The sequence below is a fragment of the Leopardus geoffroyi genome, chromosome X (assembly GCF_018350155.1).
Source record: "Leopardus geoffroyi isolate Oge1 chromosome X, O.geoffroyi_Oge1_pat1.0, whole genome shotgun sequence".
NCBI classification, from domain to species: domain Eukaryota; kingdom Metazoa; phylum Chordata; class Mammalia; order Carnivora; family Felidae; genus Leopardus; species Leopardus geoffroyi.
In genome coordinates, this window is record NC_059343.1 from 33842780 (window position 1) to 33864702 (window position 21923).

The 21923-nt window shown below is 40.1% G+C and overlaps 1 protein-coding gene across 1 annotated transcript in view; it reads left to right on the top strand.

Annotated features, from left to right (window-relative positions):
* OTC (ornithine transcarbamylase) overlaps positions 1–21923 on the top strand; it is a 61724-nt gene that overhangs the window by 21174 nt on the left and 18627 nt on the right. The window contains exons 4-5 of the mRNA XM_045472872.1: positions 2634–2721; positions 21551–21704. Coding sequence (XP_045328828.1) covers positions 2634–2721; positions 21551–21704 — 242 coding nt within the window. The remainder of the gene's footprint in view (positions 1–2633; positions 2722–21550; positions 21705–21923) is intronic.

The following is a 21923-nucleotide window of genomic DNA, read 5'->3' on the forward strand; positions in this document are numbered from 1 at the left end:
TGACCATACTAAAATTACAACTCATTCCTTATATTCCCTATCTCCCCTCCCTGTTCTATTTTTCTTATGGCACTTCTCAACATCTAACATACAACATACTTCATTTATTCATTCAGTTTATTTTTTATTATTTTTTTATTTTTTATTATTTTTTTGAATATATGAAATTTATTGTCAGATTGGTTTCCATACAACACCCAGTGCTCAGTTTATTTTTTAAACGTTGATTTATTTATTTTGAAAGAGAGAGAGGGAGAAAGAAAGAGCATGGGTGCATGAGTGGGGGAGGGGCACAGAGAGAGGGAGAGAGAATCCCAAGCAGGCTCTGTGCTGATGTGGGGCTTGACCCCATGAACCATGAGATCATGACGTGAGCCAAAATCAAGAGTCAGGCACTTAACCGACTGAGCCACCCAGGCACCTCCTCATTCAATTTATTACTTATCTCTCTCCCCATTGGAATGTAAGTTCACTCTAAGCAGGCACTTGTACCCTGTTGCTTATAATGCTTTTCCCGGTACCTAGAATAGCACCAGGCACATTTTGTAGAATGAATGCATAAATTTCAGAACTATGCTGTGATGCCAAGGCCTAGTGCAGTCACTCCACAGAGACAAAATGTGCTCTCCACAAAAATTTGGTTTGATTATTGACAGTGAGGATGCCACACAAGCACCAAGAGGGTATGAAAAGGTTTATTACTCACATAATGTGGCTTCTTGGGTAGAGCAGGACTGACTCCCATGCTGGTCTCAAAGTGGCATCAGAGTATGGAAAAATGATACCGTCCTGGGCTTTGTGGTTAGGAGGTGGGGCTGGTGTGAAGATTCCTATGCACTGGCCAGCTTTGTTTAGTTTGAACCTCCCGCTAGTGCCAAAGGAAGGAGTGTGTGTACATTCTTACCAGCTTGCCTAGGTATAGGGCAGAAGGAGAAGAGAGAGTGATGGTTGGCTTGAAAGTTGGTAGCAGTTAAACATCATAAATTCAATCAGACTCTTTATTACAGGACCCATACCAAGTAGGATTGTTAGCGTGTTTCATGTTCTCTGATTCTACCTGGGATGTAGCACATCACATCCGCAAGGGATCTTAAGGGCTCTAGGCAAATTGCCTCATTTTCCAGATGAAGAAGACGGAGTCCAGTTCCACTATGTTGTCTTGTCTTTGCAAATTCCTTTGTAAGTTAGCTCAGGGGCTGGCTCCCCTATGGCAAGCCCTAGGGCTATACATAGGCTCTTAAAAACAATCTTGAACAAGTTTTTAAACTCTTGACTCTCAGAACCCTTGTCTATGAAGTTCTTATAATAATATCTACTGTGCTCCTATTAGAGTAAAGTTTCAATGGAAGAATGTTTATAAAGTGCTAGGACATGGTAGTGCTCTGGGAATAGTCATCGCCAGAGTCAGAACATAGTACTCTCTAGCTAAAATCCTAGTCTGGGCATATTTAAGTGAACACTCTTAACTAGCATAAAATAGGTAGAATAGAATTATTTCATTCCATTTCAGAAGCAACTACTTACTTTATTTTCAATTTAAAAAAAATTTTTAAATGTTTATTTATTTTTGAGAGAGAGAAAGAGGGGGGCAAATGGCAGAAAGAGAGGGAGACACAGAATCCAAAGCAGGCTCCAGGCTCCCAGCTGTGAGCACAGAGCCTGACGCGGGGCTCGAACTCACAGATCGTGACATCATGACCTGAGCCGAAGTCAGATGCCTAACCGACTGAGCCACCCAGGCACCCCTCAACTTTTATAAACCTACTAACTCTATCAAAGTTTAAAACATTCCTCTTACCCTAGAAAGTTCACCAGTGCTCCTTCCTAGACAATCACCTTCTCCAGAAGCAACTACTCTTTTAATTTCTGCCACTCTATGGTAATTTTGCCTATTCTATGTCTTCATATAAATGGAATTATACATTATCTACTCTTCTGTATCTAGCTTCTTTCACCTAGCATAATTGTTGTGAGGTTCATCCATGTTGTATTCAGAGTTCATTCCTTCTTATTCCTGAGTAGTATTCCATTGTAATCCATGATATCCCACACTACATTTTATTTTTCCATTTTCTGGGATGGACATCATTATACATTTTAAAGAATCAAAACCAGGCATAGCTTCCAGAAGGGAACAATGCCCCATTACTGAAAGGTTCTGAACAACAGGGTAGATACATGGGCCCCCATCTGAAGGAGAGTTGAGTGTCTTTACAGAAAATTTTATCTACCTCTCGCAGTCACTCATTTTGCTCTGCCTGGGAATTTCCTAGCAGAGACATTAGAGAGCTTTAAAAATTTTGACTTTTCAATTGAGATGGTGCCAATTCCTTATAATTTTGTTTTCTTTGAAAAATTTTTTTAACATTTATTTATTATTGAGAGACAGAGAGACACAGAGCATGAGCAGGGGAAGGGCAGAGAGAGAGGGAGGCCCAGAATCCGAAGCAGACTCCAGGCTCTGAGCTGTCAGCACAGAGCCCAACGCGGGGCTTGAACTCACAAACTACGAGATTGTGACCTGAGCCAAAGTCGGTTGCATAACCAACCTGAGCTACCCAGACACCCCAATGTTGTTTTCTACTTTGGTTCTCTTTTTCAAAATGCTCCCCCCCCTTTTTCTTTTATTGTAGGCTTTGCACTTCTGGGAGGACACCCTTGTTTTCTTACCACGCAAGATATTCATTTGGGTGTGAATGAAAGTCTCACGGACACAGCTCGGTTTGTAAATCATATGCTTCTCTTTAAATAAGGGTTTTCCCCCTCAGCATCCTTTGTACTGTTCTCTGTTTTCCTCCTCTCTTTACCTGATGCTCTGAATACCTCTCTCCTCATCCTCTGGTCAGTTTCTATGGGTTAAGATAATTTTTTTTCCTTAGCAATTTGAAGAGGTTTCTGATTATAAAAATTTCAAACTTAGGGAAACTTGGAAAACATCAAGTGTGACTCATATTTTACAGTTGAAGAAACAGATGTCCAGGGAAACTGACATGTTCAGTGACTCATAACTAACTAGTTAGCATCAGAGCAGGTAATAATATTAACAGCTAACATTTACTGAGCATTTATTATGTGCTAGGCATTGTTTTAATTTATTTAATCCTATAACAAACCAAATAGATTGGCATAAAGAGGTGCAACAATTAGGAACGTACTAGCTACTATGACACAAAAATTTTATAATGTCAATGGCTAACATAGTGTGGATGTTAGCCATTAGTAAGTAACTTAGTAAGAGGGAAATATTCATTATTTATGTGGCTTTTCAGGGACTCCAAATGAGAATGGCTCTACCATTTTCAACATGTGGTGTCCAAGGTCATCCTGGGTATCTACATCCAGCCAGGAGCTAGGGGAAGAGAGTATAGGGATGGGATACTTGCTTCAAACTCACCTTAGCAGGGAAGTGACACAATCACTTGCACACACATTCTATTGTCAAGCACTAGTAGCTCACCCCTATCTAGATAGAAGTAGAGGTAGGAAAAGTCTCTTAACCATTATATTATAAAGACTGAAATATAGACCCCCCCCGGACTCCCCATGAAATGCTGTCACCATTATAGCATGTTTGAATGAGAACTACAGAGCAAATGTTTTTATTTAAATATTTCACCCTTGATATCAAAGACTAATGACTTTTTCCCGAAAATGATATGCCATAAAGTGTCCTTGCAACACTACTTTTTATGGAAGCTACCCTAGTATGTACTGAAGAATCTACCTCCTCTGAATTGCTAGATTTGAAATAACTCATCTTTAGACCTTTTAGTGATATTATATCAGATAGGACCATGTTAGTATTAAGAAGCATTTGTGTTCATCTTCTGGATGCATGGAACAAAAAGAATAAATAAACCTAAAGGAGTTTTTTCTTCCAAATATGCTGCCGCTGACTGGGATTACATTTGCCTAATACTTCTGCTTCCACAAAAGTGACCTATACTTCATTCCTAAGCAAATATTACAAGCTGGTTAAGGGATGAAGCCAGGGGCACATCCAGGGGAGAAGTCTCAGGGGGGATCTTCCACATAGAACCAAGCGAATGATGGTAAGTCATGTATGAAGTAGTGGTTGCAAAAAGGATAAACTTGGAGGAACAGCTGAGCATCCAATAAAGAGTTAAGGGGTGCAGACTGACAGCCAGAAAAAGTTCAGGACCTGGAAATCAGTGGAGTGCGCAGGAGCCCAAAAGCAAGAGACAAATAACCAAGCGTGGGTTGAAAGCTGAGAATGAGTATAAACATGTTCTTTGCTGTGTTTGCTCTGCACACAACAATCCCCATGCAAGTCCTTAGAGGAGCTCTACACAGGTCCCGAGAACAACAATCTGCTCACAAGTTCCAACGTAATTGGGACCTTTTAGTCTCTGTAATTAGTTCCATTGCTACGTGGATATATGGATACATAAAAGTGGATCCATAGAATTCATTCTGATCATTCCTTCTTACCCAAAAGACTCTGAATAAAAATAATAGCTCCTCCCTAAAGGGTGGCCCTCTTGTACATTATCTCTAAATCTTTGTAAAAGCCTTACACATTAAGTATTATTGGCCCAATTTTATAGATGACAAAACCATGACTTAGAGAAGTAATGGAGCTTAGCAGTGAGGTCAGCATTTAAATCACGTTTTTTTTTTTTTTTTGGGGGGGGGTTTGTTTTTTTTAAAGGCCATGCTATTTTGGCTACCCCCACTGCCTCTCATATATAATCCAGGAGAGAGACGGTGAAATACATTATGGAAAGCATTGACTTATGTGTCTTGAGGTCCCCAACACCACCCCCCTGTTTGATGATTCACCGGGAGGATTCACGGACTCAGCATATAGTCATACTCACAGCTGTGACTTATTACAGTGAAAGTATACCAAACACAATCAACAAACTGAAAAGGCACATGTAGCGAAGTCTAAGGGAAACCAGATGCAAGATTCCAAGAGTCCTTTTCATGGAATCACTCAGGGCCCGTTTAATTCCCTTAGTAACAAGTTGTGACAACAGGTGTGAAATGCTCCCAGCCAGGGAAGCTCCTTAGAGACTCAGTACCCGGGATTTTTACTGGAGGCTGGTCACACAGCATCCTCCATTTGACATGTACCCAAATCCAGACTCTCAGAAGGAAAGCAGGCATTCACTTTAAACCATATTGTTTGTAAAAACAAAAACAAAAACATTCTAGGCACAGTGGGCCACTCTTATCAGTCCTGGAAACCCTCCCCAAATTGAAGTTCCCGGATGCCATCCAAGGGCCAACCTTCCATGCAGGCCTTTAAAAGGCTAGCAGTCAGGCATGGCTTGGAAATCACAAGGCTCGAGACCTAGTCCAAGCTTTGCCACTTACCTACTGTGAGTCATAGGTGAAAACTTCCCCAGATCGTAGTTTCCTTTTCTATAAAGTGAGGGAATTCTGATCCTTAAGGCCCAATTCATATTCTCAAGTGCATGCAAATATATTAGATTATGAAGTAGTAGGCCTTCAACAGAGGGGTGTCCCAATGCAGACAAATGCAGAATTCTGGGCCCAGACTCAGAAATTCTAACTCTGCGGGTGAGAGCTCAGATAGTTTTGAGAATTTATACTTCAACAAGCCCCTCAAATGATTCTGTTGCCTGGGTGGCTGGACCACACTTTGCAAAACCCCAAATTACAAGGTTGTGTAGTAATCCGGGGCTGTTGTGCTGTTAACCTACTGTGCTAGTGTGTGAGTTAAAGGAATGGTAAGGAAGGGACAGTTAATAAGATATTTATATGGTTTCATGATAACCGATTGTGAAGGGTACGTTGATAGTGGAGGCAAAATGATTTCACATTGGTTATTCTTAAAATATCTGTGGATACATTAGCAGAAGCAGAAAAATGAAAGGAGTGTCTGCTTTGGAGAGAGGGTGCTAGATTAGGTATTAGACATAGTGCATTAAAGGTTGAACTTCCAATATGAATGTCCACAGGCCACTGAGATAGACCTTGGGGGAAGTTGAATGCTGGATAAATAGAACTATAAGCTCAGTGGTAGAACTGACTGTGGGAGAACTGCATTGTGGGAGAACTGCAGAAGGCTGAACCTTGTGGATAGGCACAGTTAGGGAAGGGCAGGAGGAAATACTTAGGTACAAGGAGACTAAGGATAGCGCAATAAACAGAAGAGGTGCAATGCAAGGTGGGGATGTCAGAAAGGGGGGCAGGGTAGCTACCGTGGCATCTGACTTTCTTCTGTATACCCCATTCCTGCTTCCTCTGCCAAAATATCTGACAAGATATGGCTGAGATTCCGAAATTCAATGAATCTAAACTGAAGAAGACAGGAGAAGTCCACTGCCTTTCACAGAAGCAATTGAACAGGAGAAGCAAGGAAGTGAATCTTAATGACATCTACCCTGCTAATATGCACCGTAAAATCCATAGCCATTGCCTCTCCTTGCTTTTTGTCGAAGTTAAACTTTGTAAGATGCGAAGAGATGGGATGATGTTTAAATGACAGTGCTGGCCTTTTCAAATCAAGAGAACAGTGCACGCCTGACACTGATTGATGGCATTGCCTCTCCATCCGCCTGTCTGGCTACTTTGGGGGCCCGGTGGAATAAAACAAAAAAAGTGACCGCCCGCTGGTGAGAGAAGAACCAAAGGGGGAATACAGTGAATGTGGCAACAGAAAAGAAAAAGGCAAAACTGGGCTAGCCTCCCGAAGGCTGTTAAGTGCAATTTCCAAAGTGTCAATTATTTAGTCAAATGATTTAATTATTCGTTTATTCAAAAATATTTCTTGAATGCCTAGGTTTTCTTCCAGGAATTGTTTTAGCACTGAGAATGAAATGCTCGTCGAATCAAACAGAATCCTTGTTTGCATGGAAATTATACTCTAGAGGGAGGGGGCTTTCACTAAACAAAGAAAGCGTGACGAGACCAGCAGGTTGGGATGAGTGTTAGGACGAAGCAAAAGCAGGGTGATCTGTGGGGGTTACTTTAGATTGCGTGGCACCCTCAGCCTAGCATAAACCCAAGTTCTGGACTCCCAGGAGGAAGGGAAGTGTTCAACATCATCCATAGTGTTGATACAATTTAGGCAGTGAACCATCCTTACTATTTCTAGGACTGGTGGAAACCCTCCCGAAGTCTAAGTTCCCAGACGCCAGCTGAGGGCCAGCCCTGTCAGTAGGCCTTTCGAAGACAGCCATGTCAGAACTGCTGTGTGAACTCATTTTTGCACAACTGAGCTCTCATCTCTTCTGGATTTTGCTAAATATCCTTTACCTAGATGCACCCTAACTGGTAAGGGAGCACATATTGCACCCATAGGAGGACAGCCTCAAGATCTGAACTGTTTCTGCAGTTCAGTGTGGATCCCTGTAAGGCCAAGCACCCATCAGAGAGAATCAAGCATTGCCCAATTCCCTCTTTTGAAAAGTCTCTCTCAGCAATTCTTTCCCACCCCGTAACATACCAGAAGACACAACAGATACCTATTTTTTCAGGTAAATTTACTTCAGCTGTGAGGGTGTTTTCAGATTTTGCCAATTCTCTGGTGCTCTCCTGGGGTTAAGAGTTGGCTAGTCTATTTTTCCCTTCACTGTGGGCTTGACCTTTTACATGTGACACCAGAAGTGACACCTTAGCATGACTGAGATGATGCAGCCTTCAGAAGTTTGAAATCGGATGGAACTTAGCAACAGCAGTGGGGCATTATCACTCCAGTTTCAGGGCTTTCTCGTTCTTCCATAATCACAGCTGTTTATGCCTAATGTTCTGAGTCCATCAGTGAAAGGGGCATAATAGCTCCACAGTCATCTCACTGTAATACGGCACTTAGTCATACAGCTGCAGGAACCATGAGTACGAAAGGCTTCCTGTAGAACCCAACAACGTGATGCTGGTTCCACTCTACTCACTTTCCCTATAGCTGTAATTTACTTATGGTAGCAATCGCTAGAATGTGTTCTACCAATGGAAAAGTAGTAGAAAGGAAAAGCAGCATAAACCACTGTATTAGTCTCTTAGGGCTGCCATACAAACGAGCACAAACTTAGTGGCTTAAAACAACAGCGATTATTTACTCTCTCACAGCTCTGGAGGTGAGAAGTCCAAAACCAATGTGTCAGCAAAGTCATGCTCTCTCTGAAGGCTCTGGGTAGAATCCCTCCTTGGTGTTCCTTGGCTTGTAGCTGCATCACTCCAAACTGCCTCCACGGTCAGGTGGGCTGCTTCTCTGTATGTCTTTGTGTATCCCCTCCTCTTTTTATGAGGACATCCATTACCGGATGTAGGGCCCACCCTACCTCAGTATTACTTCATCTTAACCAATTACATCTGCAAAGACCCTACTTCCAAACAAGGTCACGTTCTGAGTTTCCAGGTGAACTTCACATGAATTTAGGGGACACCATTCAACCCACTACATAATCACATATCCGCATGCCCCTGTAACAACACGGAAAGCTTTCAAATCATTGTCATTCTGACAGTTCAAATATTGGAAGTTATAGAGGGATTTGTGGATGAGACACAGTCCTCAAGTGGAGTGAACCACTGTCATATTGAAAGGAATGTTTTTAAAAAGCTGGAATACTACTATTAAAGGTATTTATACCAGTGATAGCAAGCCTGAAAAAGGCAATCTTTCTTAGGTTTCTTACTAAAACGTTTTAGGGGCACCTGAGTGGCTCAGTCAGTTAAGCATCCAACTCTTGATTTCAGCTCAGGTCATGATCTCATGGTCGTGAGATTGAGCCCTATGCCAGGCTCTGTGCTGAGCATGGAGCCTGCTTAAGATTCTTGCTCTCCCTCTCCCCCTGCCCCCCCCCTTCCCCCTTCCCCCTCCCCGCTCTAAAAAATGTTTTAAAATATTGGTACCTAATTAGGAACTAAGAAATTGGTATGTTTGTGTGTGTGTGTGTGTGTGTGTGTGTGTGTGTGTGTGTGTATAGTGGAAATATGATATCTCCATGAATACAGAGGTCACCAAAAAGCTAGCAGGCATGACATTTGTATATCCTTGGGTGAATGGTAACAAAAGCCAGTCCTTCACAACATGAACTATGACCATTCATAGTCTAGAGGCAATTTGCCATAGTGTAAACTGCAGAGGCTTTGAAGCAGGGCTGGGCTTCAGTTTACGTCACAGCTCGTACCACATTGGTCTTGTGGTTTAGAGCAGTTGCCTCTGACTCTTAGGTTTCTCAGCTAGCAAATGGAGGTACAAATACTGATCTTAATGAGTTACATGATGATACATGAGATAATGTTTATGAAGGACAGGCACACAGAATAAATTCAAGTAATACTGATTGAACCAAATTATGGCCTAATTCAATCCCAGGACAAGCTCTGATTTAATGTGAGACATCACTCGCTGTGGTCCCCTAGTCAGCGTACGGTGACCCAACACTGAAATTCCTATAGCACATTTTGAGGAGGTCATTCTCAATGCCATGATGCCCTACCCATTTATCCCCGAGGTCCTCAACACAAGGCATAATATCCAAGTCAAAATAATCTGGCCATTATAGAAGCTTTCATGAATAAATTGCATGTGGCAATTATTTTTAAAATTTTTTTTTTCAACGTTTATTTATTTTTGGGACAGAGAGAGACAGAGCATGAACGGGGGAGGGGCAGAGAGAGAGGGAGACACAGAATCGGAAACAGGCTCCAGGCTCTGAGCCATCAGCCCAGAGCCCGACGCGGGGCTCGAACTCCCGGACCGCGAGATCGTGACCTGGCTGAAGTCGGACGCTTAACCGACTGCGCCACCCAGGCGCCCCTACATGTGGCAATTATTAAACATCCCTGGGTTTCTTCCAACACCAGACCATTTGAGAGGAGCCCATCTAGGTTTGCTAAAGGTATTATTTTGTTTCCTCATTATTCGTACTTTGATACAACTAAAATTATAACCTGGGTAGAGATATCAGAGCACATGGAATGTTCTCTCTCCTGGAGGGAGACTCTGTTAACAAGTTTATTCCTTGACCAATTTACATTGGGGATAAAGTCTATGTCTCCTCTAAGGCCTTGGCCTGCTTCACTAAAAAATAAAAATAGGAAATAATCCATTTTGTAATAATTACAGAGTTCTCAGTGGTGTCATGCACAGCCAAAAATTCCTCCCACTGTTTGCCAGTCAGCTATTCAACTGATTGGAGGTGTCACTGGTAACAAACTGGAATTCAGGGGGCACACCGTCCGATTTAAGGCAGGATAAGGACAAAAGGAAGAATGCATGGCAGGGCCCTATGAGAACACAAGTTATGTTTGTCTCTGGCTTGTGCAATGCATTCATCACATTCCAATGAGTTTAGGAACAACTCGATTTCTGACAGCATCAGGATTGTTATGTGATTGTCCATCTCATCAATATCCACATCTGCTCTTAAGATCTGGCCCAGAACACTATATATTGGTGGCTTTTTTTCCTGTTTTGTTATTGTTGTTTGTTATGTTTGTTTGTTTGCTTTTTCGTATCTGTTCACCCGACCATACAGAGTCCGCATCAGGCCTTCCTGGGGCCATGGGGGACTTTGCTTATAGTATTTTTTGCTTTGTTTTGTTTTGGCCTTCTGGGCATTTCAGTTAATTCATTAAAAAGTTTTGATCTTATACCAAAGGAAAAAATGTCAAAGAATAATAGAAATCCAAAGTAAGAAAGGTCTTTATGGGTTATTTAGATTAGCCATCCTTTTCATGCCGCCTCAACGCCATTTCCTCAAAATTGTCCTTGAGCTTGCATGGAAGCATCTGCTCTCAGGGCACTCTATACCCTGGGCTATCTAGTTTCATTCTGATGCAGTCTGACTGTTCTGATGAGAGTTTATACAAACCACCTGAGAGTTCTCTTCTACATTGAGTTGAAATTGGTCTTGTTATGACTTGTCCATGTTCTTCCGTTTTTTAGTATCTTTATAAAGTCATGTATTTTAATATATTTGAAGGTTTCAATTCACTGCCGTCATTGTTCTTATCGGTGCTCAAATTATCCCCCATTTGGCCAATGTGATCTGTCCTCAAATTGGCTACTGGGTCATTTTGACATTATTAGCCTTTGATAACTCCCTTGCTTTTTGATATGGCACGATGTTCCAGGCTCATCTTGCTCATTTCTTTACCAAGGCCAAGAATTAGCCATTGCTCTAAGAAGATCTAGTTCATTTTCAATTACTTGCAAAATCATGTTTGGAGGGAATTTTCTTTTTTGAAAGATAGGAGGTTTTTTTGTGGTTATTACCGTAATACTCTTTTTGGTAGGAAATACTAAAAGAGATTTAAAAATATAGATAGAACCATCAATACTGCCATCAGTCTGAAGTAATCAATGTTAACATTTTATCTCCTGAATCATCTTTTCATTTACAGCCCTATGCCATGTTTCTCCTTGTTCTACACAGTAAGGAAAGAGATGATGAAGGTGGGGAGGTGGGGTGGGGGTGTGGAATAGACCACATTTTAAACATTTAGGTAAAATCAAGTTGAATACAAATTTTAACTTGTGGATTATTTTTAAACCCTAATATTGGCTATCAAACCTCCAGAGGAAAATGATATGTACGACAAAGTTTAACATTGGGTAATCTGGATTTTGCAAAGGCTGTTTTGCTACCGTTGTTGACAGATGCCCAAGATTGTCTACAAAACTGCAGGAATGCAACAGAGGGCAGACAGAACTCTCTCTCTATAGGCAGTGGAAATGAAAACAGACAAAAATCAAGTCATTATAGAGCCAGAGAGCATTTTAACTTGTCAGCCTTTCATTTGTAGCACACACAACACAGCTCTTACAATGTTTAAAACTGGGGTTTTCAATTGATGGAGAGCTACCAAAATCCCAGATTACTATTAATGGGCCCGTAAATCCAGCTCTAGGTATACGTTTGTCATTGTTTCCAATGAAAAGTTTTTTTTTTTTTTTTTAAAGATCTTTAGTAGCTTGGAAGAAGAAAACTAAGAATGGTGATTTCTTTATGATTTATCGTAACTTTAAACATAAAGTAGAAAGCAGCATCATTTGCAAAATAAATACGAATTGTCCACTTAAAGGTCTTTAACATCTTTATTTCCACAAGTGATTCCAATGTGGAAACAATCTGGGAGTGGCTCCTTTTCCCCTGTGTCATTAATTCCACTTCACCATCAGCTTCTGTGGTGGAAGGATTGAAGTGGAATTTTCTTTACTTTTTTTTAATGTTTTATTTATTTTTGAGAGAGACAGAGCACAAGTGGGGGAGGGACAGAGAGAGGGGGACAGAAGGTCTGAAGCAGGCTATGCATTGAGAGCAGCAAGCCCGAAGTGGGGCTTGAACATATAGACTGCAAGATCATGACCTGAGCTGAAGTCGGACGCTCAAAGACTGAGTCACCCAGGCACCTCTTTTAGTTTTTTTGAGAGAGAGCAGAAGCTGGGGAGGAGCAAAGGGACACAGAGAGAGAGAGAGAGAGAACCTCAAGCACAGTCAGCATGGAGCTTGATGTGGGACTCAGTCTCAAGACCCTGATAATCATGACCTGAGCTGAGATCAAGGGTTGGATGCTTAACCGACTGAGCCCCCCAGGTGCCCTTGAAGTGACATTTTCTATCAAGCTTTTTTACACTCCCTTTTGCCCATAGATGCTTTACTGTCCAGGGGCTTTTTGTGCCTAAAGGAATGGACCTACTTTTTGTACCTTGTTTACTGTCCAACGTATTAGTCTCGTGAATTTATCAAGCATTTAGCATTCCTTGAAACATAAAATAGCTAACATTCCTTTGTGGTTCTTGAAATGTGGTCCCCAAACTAGCAGCATAAGCAGTACCTGGGGGTTTGTTAGAAATGCAAATTCTGGGGCACCTGGATGGCTCAGTTGGTTAGCGTCGGACTTCAGGTCATGATCTCCTGGTTCAGGAGTTTGAGCCCTGCATCATGCTCTCTGCTGTCAGTGCAGAGCCCGCCTCGGATCCTCTGTGCCACTCTCTCTGTGCCCCCCTCACTCTGCTCTCTCTCCCTCTCCAAAATAAATAAGCATTAAAAAAAATTCAAATTCTTTGGGGCCCCAACCCACACCTACTGAGAGACACAACTGGCTGTTTTCCAACTAGCCCTCATGGTGATTCTGATGCATGTTCAAGTTTCAGAACAACTTCTTTAAACATTCACATACTACTTAACCAATAAATGAAATACATGTCAAATGAACAAAACAAGTCTCCTCAACCATTTAAACACTAATTGCAAAAATAATCAAATGCTTTTAAACATTTAACGTAATCATAAGCCTAGCATTTCAGATTTCCTTGAATGCTCTAAACATTTTTAAAAGGAAAAGATATAAATAAAATGGCATATTGATTACAGAGCTGATTAATATTCTAACAACAAAACTGGGCACAACGCTATTGACATCCTAGGTGTTGTTTTAAATTCTTATCCCTACTTTTGTTCTTTAAAAATTTTTTTAATGTTTATTTATTTTTGAGACAGGGAGAGACAGCATGAATGGGGGAGGGTCAGAGAGAGAGGGAGACAGAGAATCTGAAACAGGCTCCATGCTCTGAGCTGTCAGCACAGAGCCTCACGTGGGGCTCGAACTTACGGACCACGAGATCATGACCTGAGCCGAAGTCGGATGCTTAACCGACTGAGCCACCCAGGTGCCCCATCCCTACTTTTATTCTTATCCTTATATGGTCCTGGAATTTAAACTTCTATCAATTGCTGATTTGTCAGAATTTCTACAAAAGACTACTTTGATACCTTTTCAGAACTTATGTATGTAATTTTACCAGGCTCATCTGGTAAAAAAAAAAAAAAGTCATCTCAGGAGGCTAGGAAAGCAGGTTGAATGTGTTGCTAAATACTCAATTTTGGTAGGTTCAAGATGAAATAAACTCAAGCTGCTAACCACTAGGCTGAATATATTTTTATGACATAGTTTTCACTTTTTATCATGGATCTATATGGGTTTCCTGTCGGTGCCTTAACATATTTAGTGACTTAAAACAACACAGATTTATTATCTTACACCTCTGGAGGTCAGATGTCTAAAGGTTCCATGGGGTTATTCTCCTTCTGGAGGCTCCAGGGGAGAATCCAAGTCCTTGCCCTTTCCAGCTTCCTCTACCTTCAAAGCCAGCAGCCTGGCTAGCATCTTCTCTCTTTTCCAACATCTTGCCTCTCTCTTATGAGGACCACTGCAATTCTATTGGGCCCACCCCAGGATAATCTCTCTGTCTCAAGATCCTTAATTTAATCATATCTACAAAACTCCTTTTGCCATCTAAGCTAACACAATCACAAGTTCTGGGTATTAGGGCATGGGCATCTTCAGGGGGGCATTATTCTGTCTATCATAGGATCTCTATTTTCATTTTTCATATAAATTCTGACTTTTTACAAAAACCAAAAATAAAGTATCCTTTAAATTTGATTTTCTTTGTTTTTAATCTCTGGCAGACCCACTGTAATGTTTTTATGACATATTAACCTAGCCTGGTTGCGATATTTTAAAGTATATGCCTTTCTTAATGACACTGTTTTAGAATTAGTTGTTGGGTCATCAAGAAGTTTTATTCCCAGAGAGACAGGAGGTGTCTGAAAATTTAGATTCTTCTTTAGGACAGTTAACTAAGTTATTTTGGAATAAATGGTTGTATCATCTTTCTAATTGGAAATTGAATATTGTAACTGGTGCTAGTTAACTGTTGGATTCTTCCTCACTTTATATAAAACTACAAATGCTGAGGGCATCTGTCCATTTATTGTGCAGTTTCTACTGTCTCTAGGAATTTGCTTTATAAGTTAATGCAATTCTTTGTGATTTACACATATTAAAAATGATATGCATCTATGCTTTATAGACAGAAATATACTTAACAATAGCCCACAAAATATCTATCTTTATGTATATAGTTATATAGAAGTACTTTCTTAAGTAAATAAATTGAAGCGTACGTGGTAATACTCATTGTTCATTGGTACTACAATTATATTTTTGTACATTTTCTTTATATTAACCCTTTTCTTAGCATCATGGACTTCTACAAGCACAACTTGTTGTATTTGATGATTTTTATTACTATAAGTGATCACAACTTGACAAATAGGAGCTCCTTTAAGTAGATTATTTTCCCTTTTAGCACTGCCTCTGTAATTTTACAACTGCTTTTGAGGGGCACCTGGGTGGTTCAATTGGTTAAGTGTCTGACTCTTGGTTTTGGCTCAGGTCATGATTTCCCAGTTCATGAGTTTGAGCCCTGCATCAGTCTCTGGGCTGACAGCGTGGGGCATGCTTGGGATTCTCTCTCTTGCTCTCTCTCTCTCAAAATAAATAAATAAACTTTAAAAAGAGAAAGAAATATAAAAGAAATAAAAATAAATAAAATTGCTTTTGCTTCCTGGAAACAACAGGGTGTTACAGACATATTGATTTTTGTCCAGTGCAAGGACATAGAATTGACTATCCTCTAATAGTTTCTGGTTCCTTTTTTTTTTTTTCAACGTTTTTTTTTTTATTTATTTTTGGGACAGAGAGAGACAGAGCATGAACGGGGGAGGGGCAGAGAGAGAGGGAGACACAGAATCGGAAACAGGCTCCAGGCTCTGAGCCATCAGCCCAGAGCCCGACGCGGGGCTCGAACTCACGGACCGCGAGATCGTGACCTGGCTGAAGTCGGACGCTTAACCGACTGCGCCACCCAGGCGCCCCCCCCCTTTTTTTTTAATAGAACAATATTAAGACCAAATTCTAGGCACTAGGGATACTTACAAGTGTTGAGAGGGAAAAGATTATAGCCACTGCTGCTGCCACGGGACTGTTCTTGATAGTGACTGGGCTAAAAGGAAAATACTTCTATAAGTATATGAGATCTTGTTCTTTCCAGTATAGCATACCATGTTGTTACCCGTTACTTATCTTATAGTTTGAGATTTCAGCAACTACTAAGACTTTCCTCCTCCACATTGATCCATAGTTCCATCCAGCAGCAGGATATCCCACCGTCCCCCTCCTCCTCTCTTTATCTTTGAGGACATTGGTTCTTAGTCTTATCTTCATACCGGAATAACTTGGAAACCTTTAAGAATATTCATGTGAATCCCCCACCTCATATTCTGCTTTAACTTTTCAAAGGACAGAAGGTGGCATCAAGATTTTTACAGCTCCATAGGGAGTACTGACAGGTAGCCAAGGTCAAGAACCTCTTTTCTAGGAGGTGTTGGGCAACCTCAATAAAGCAGACCTGGTGCTTTCCCATAATATTAGGCCATACGGTTTCCAGGGATACCAACTCTGCATTATAAACAGGGCAAGTAAATTCATGTTTCCCTTTTGGCTGCTTTGCTTCGAGAGCTCTTGGGATTGTTCAAGGAAGGGAACTACAACAGCCCTTTTTTGATCTTGAAAAATTCGTATCTATAGGGCATTGACTCCTCCAATTGCCCCCTCATGTCTCCCTCTTTTAGCCTCATCTTTCTTCATTCTTTTCTAACCTTGCTCTAACTACTTTGAGGTTTGCCAGGACTTGGTTTCCTCATCTATATGTTTAAGATAACAGTTACATGCAATACCACACTAAATCTAACAAAACTCAACAATACACTGTAAAGTTCTTGAAACCATAAGAGGATGGAGACCCATGGTTCTAGCTCCCCAAAATTATTTGAGAAGCTACAAAAGAAGTAAAATCCCATTTTCCTTCTATGAGATTCCAGAAGATCAACTGCAATGGTTAATCCAGATTTTTTTTTATCCTATTTGCATACACTTTTTAGGAAGTGATGTATATTTAAAGAAGTCTTTTCCAGTCACTCTGCTATCTCTCTCTCTCTCATAGGATTTTAGGTTTAATAAAATTAACTAATTCACCTGAAATAAGGAATTAATAATTATAGTTATAGACCTTAGTGGGATATCTATCTCCATCTAACTTACTCCATCAAGATAGAGTTAAAAGCCTCTATTCTATAGTATGAAGCATCAGTATATCTGTACTGTGGAAGAAATTTGTATTAAGATCTTGAAGAAAAGGAAGAAGACCTAAAATTCTTCTATTTTAAATAGAAGTCTATGCCTTAGGAGAGTGGTTCTCAACGTTTTTAAGGTTATCTGTGTTACCCAGGAAACTTGGTAATAGTACAAAGACCCAGATTCTCCCCTATTTCAGGAACGTGGGTCTCTGTAGTTTATTAGTTCTTGATTTAGTTCTGATACACATCAAAGTTTGGGGACCATTGCCTTAGGGCATCCGATGGGAAAGGGCAGCTGGTTATTCTAATGAGGAGGCTTTAGTGGAGTGGATTATTCATTTCTCAGGATTTGAGATGCTTTTTTTCCTTCAGTTGAACTAGAAAGCACTCCCTGCAACAAGATTATGGACAAAATTCTCTGTTTCTGTGAGCTGCCATCTCTTGATTTTTTTTTTTTTTTTTTTTGGCCTGGTTAGGGTTCCAAGAAAAGAATGGTACTTTTAAAAATATGGTGGCCTCAATTCTGTCTTTATTAGGCATCTCAAACTTTAATATGCAAATTAACCACCTGGAAACCTTGCTAAAATGCAGATTCTGATTCAGTGAAACTGAGTGGGGCCTGTGACTCTGCAGTTTTAACAAGTTCCCAGGTGAGGGTGATGTTGTTGATCTGAGGAGTGAGGTGCTAGCTTTGGTTGTCAACCTTGGATGCGCACTGGAATCTCCTGGAAAGTTTTAAAAAATACCTATCCCTAGAGATTCTATTTTTCTGACAAAATTGATAAAGATTATGGTCTGGGCACCAAGAATTTTAAAAATTTTCCAGGTGACTTTTATATGCAGCAAATATTTGAAAACCTGCATCTCAAGTCAACCATCAACTATCACCTATTTTGCAAGAGAAAACTCTAAAGTGGCTCTTTCATTCACCTCTTTCATGTTACAACATACAATGTGATTAGATAGTTCAGAGCACTGGTTTCCAAACTTGACCCCTCCACTGATGCCCTGCCATGAGAAGTTTTTATCAGAAGTGGTAAAATAGGAAAAATAAAGACAATATAGTGAATTTCATAAGCTAAATTAATTCAATTCCAAGGATCATTCTTTGAGATTAGGTCATTCACACCTTTTTGGGTGTTAAAATGTCCTTTCTTTAATTAAATGAAGATATTAACATATTATATGTATATATTTGCTTCCTGTTTCATGCCCCTAATTTACTAAACAAAAAGTTGGGAATCTTATGTTGATCTCCATATTGCTTTGGAAATTTTGATGATCCATGAAATCTGAAAATCTGGGAATTATGGATATGAGAAATCCATGAAAATTTGAAAAAAATCTGAGTCTAGGAGATATTGTTATAGGAATATGATTTTCAGTATTTGACTCTCTAATCTCTGGGGTCAGGGAACTTTTTTAGTGGCCCTTGAATTTTATAAGCACCAATAATTTTCTAAAGATTGAGTAAAAATGTCTCAGATGTATAAGAGGGACTAATTTCCCAAACATATATGATAATTAAAATACAAATTTATGAAGACCATACTGAATATATACTAGCTTTAGTTTTTACGCATTTAAAAAGTTTTCTTTTTAATTTTTTATTCAAGTATAATTAATAGTGTTATATTACTTTCAGGTGTACAATATAATGATTCAACAATTCTATACATTTCTCAGTCCTCATCAAGATAAGTGTACTCTTATCCCCTTTATCTATTTCACCTATCCCTCCACCCACATCCCCTTCTGGCAGCCACTAGTTTGTTCTCTGTATTCTAAGAGTCTGTTTTATTACTTGTCTCTTTTTTTAGTTTGTTCATTTGTTTTGTTTCTCAAATTCCACATATGAATGAAGTCATATGGTATTTACCTTTTTCTGATTTATTTCATTTAGTGTTAAACACTAGGTCCATCCATGTTGTTGCAAATGGCAAGATTTCATTTTTTTTTTTTTTTTGAGAGAGAGAGAGAATGGAGTGGGGGTGGTGAACAGAGAGGGAGAGAGAATCCCAAGCAGGCTCCACACTGTCAGCACAGAGACTGACATGGGGCTCAAAGTCACAAACCAAACTGGGAGATCATGACCTGAGCCCAAATCAAAAGTCGGATGCTTAACCAACTGAGCCACCCCGGTGCCCCTTGATCTCATTCTTTTTTATGGCTGAGTAATATCCCATTGTGTATGTGTATACCACATCTTCTTTATCCATTCATCTATGGATAGATACTTGGGTTGCTTCCATATCTTGGCTATTGTAAATAATGCTGCAATAAACACAGGGGTACATATATATTTTTGAATTCGTGTTTTACATTTTTTTGGTTAAATACCCAATAGAATTACTGGATCATATAGTGATTCTATTTTTAATTCTTTTTGAGGAACTTCCATACTATTTTCCATAGTGGTTGCACATATTTGCATTCCTGCAAACAGTGCGTGAGGGTTCTTTTTTCTCCACATCCTTGCCAACACTTACTGTTTCTCATGTTTTTCATTTTAGCTATTTGGACAGGTGTAAAGTGATACCTCATTGTGGTTTTTATTTGCATTTCCCTGATGATGAGTGATTTGAGCATTTTTCCCATGTCTGTTGGCCATCTGTATGTCTTTGGAAAAATGTCTATTCAGGTCCTCCGTCCACTTTTAAATTGGACTATTTGATTTTTCAACTGTGTTGAGTTGCAGTTTCTTTTGACATGGTAATAATATCTACCACTTTTTGATCTCTTACCATGAATAAGCCATCATACTATATACTTTAAATAGGTAATCTAATGTAATTCTCAGAATAACTCAATAGGATAGATATTATTATGGTTTTACAGATGAAGAAACCAAGTCACAGAGAAATGAAATAACATGTCCAAGGTCACATAGCTAGTAAGTTATAGAACCAGAATAGGAACCCCAAACCAGATACTCTATAATTATGACTATATCTACTCTAACTACTATCATGAGAGGTTTTCCAATTTTTTTTTTTTTGCCATTAAAAAGAATTCTTTAAAATTTAAATGGTTAGAAACCGTTGGATTTTTTTAAATGTTTATTTATTTTTGAGAGAGAAAGAGACAGAGTGTGAGCTAGGGAGGGGCAGAGAGAGAGGGAGACACAGGATCTGAAGCAGGCCCCAGGCTGGGAGCTGTCAGCACAGAGCCTGTCGTGGGGCTCAAACTCACTAACTGTGAGATCATGACCTTAGCTGAAGTCAGATGTTTAACCGACTGAGCCACCCAAGCACCCCTGGTTAGAAGCCTTTATTGTGCGGGTTTCCCTTTAAATAATAAGAAACCAAGATTTTAAGCCAAAGGCTATCCTTGCTAGTTTGTTAGCTTTAGCTGAGGAACCACCATCACTCTGACGCATGGAAAAAAGTTAAAATCTGGATCCAAGGCTCTCCTTCCAGATGTTTTCATGTGCAAAATTGAGGCAATGTGTTGTAATGGACTTTAGAGTTAAACTGACTTTAATTTGAATATGAGCTCCTCCGACTTGATTAGCTGCACGATAACGGGCAAGTTACTTCACCTCTTTGTGTCTTAGGTTCTTCTACTATAAAATGAGAATAATAACATCTATTTTTCTGTGTGTTGTTTGAATTCATGGCTACAATTTGGATTGTCTTGCTTTCTTGGTGGATTTTTGTGTTTACGATATTGAGCGCTTTCTGATATTTTCAGAGATGCCAATAGCTATGCAGAGTGCAGGGACAAGGGCTGAATACCTCCTCAGGCTCAGCCCCTGCAGGAATTTATTGTGGGCTGTGTCAGTTCAAGTTCATGGAGGAGCAGACTGCAAGATGGAATGAGACATGCAAGAGATCTGTAGGGGGAAACAATTGTGAAGAATCAAGGAGGGAGGAAGCAGGAGCAGGCAGGGAGAGCCTTCAGAGCACGATGCAGGTCTGACCCCAGTGAAAGAAGAGGAAGGAGAGAGTAGGGCATAAAGAACCAGAGACTGCAGCACAGCTCTGAGAAAGTCTCAGCCAGGCCAGTGGGGGGACCTTGGAGCAAAGAGTGCCCATTGGAGCTCAACTCTGGTGCCCCCACTGGGAACAGCCTGGGGGGAGTGTGGCCTTAGTGGGAACACTGCAGTGTATCCCAAAAGTACAGCAGCCGGAGTTTGTCAGCTAATGGGACTCCTCCCAGAAGGTTCTCTCTTGCGGGACAATGTGTGTGTGCACCTTCATGGCTGCCACACTGTACTTTCAATTTTATAGTGAATATGTGTATTTGTCTCTGGGATAATGCAAAAGAAAATTAGCCACATGCAAGGTCATTAATGTACCTTGTTTTTAGCCTTGTCCCTTAAAACTTTACCAACTGCCACTTACCAATTATAATCCATCATCAGGACTGTTAGGCCCACGATTGCTTTGTAAAAAATAGTAAAATTAGCGGTCACTGGATAAGACCTTTGGAATACCATCTGGCTTCTGTAATGACTACATGTTTACTATTAGCTTTTAAACCTATCATGTTGATAGGTAGCTGTAACTTAGTAGAAATTCTAATTTATTAGCATTTCTTATTCCTGTTTAAGACCATGTATTAAAGAAGGAATTAATAAGCATAATTAACTTAGATTATCTTTTCTTGGTTTGCTACAGCGTGTTGTCAAGCATGACAGATGCAGTGCTGGCTCGAGTGTATAAACAATCAGATCTGGATATCCTGGCTAAAGAAGCATCCATCCCAATCATCAATGGGCTGTCTGATTTGTACCATCCTATCCAGATCCTGGCTGATTACCTCACACTCCAGGTTGGCTCATTCTTTGCCTTCCACAAGAGCAAAATCATCAAATTGTTCCTGACTAGCTCTAAATAGAGCCATTTAAATCATGGTATTGATGTTTTGTTTTCAAATATCATCTTGGCAAAGAATTATAGCATATGTGTGCATACCAAATATCCAAGGATGACAGGACATTGTTAAAAACAGATCCGAAGATCCTTCTGTTCTCAACCCAACTCCCAACCT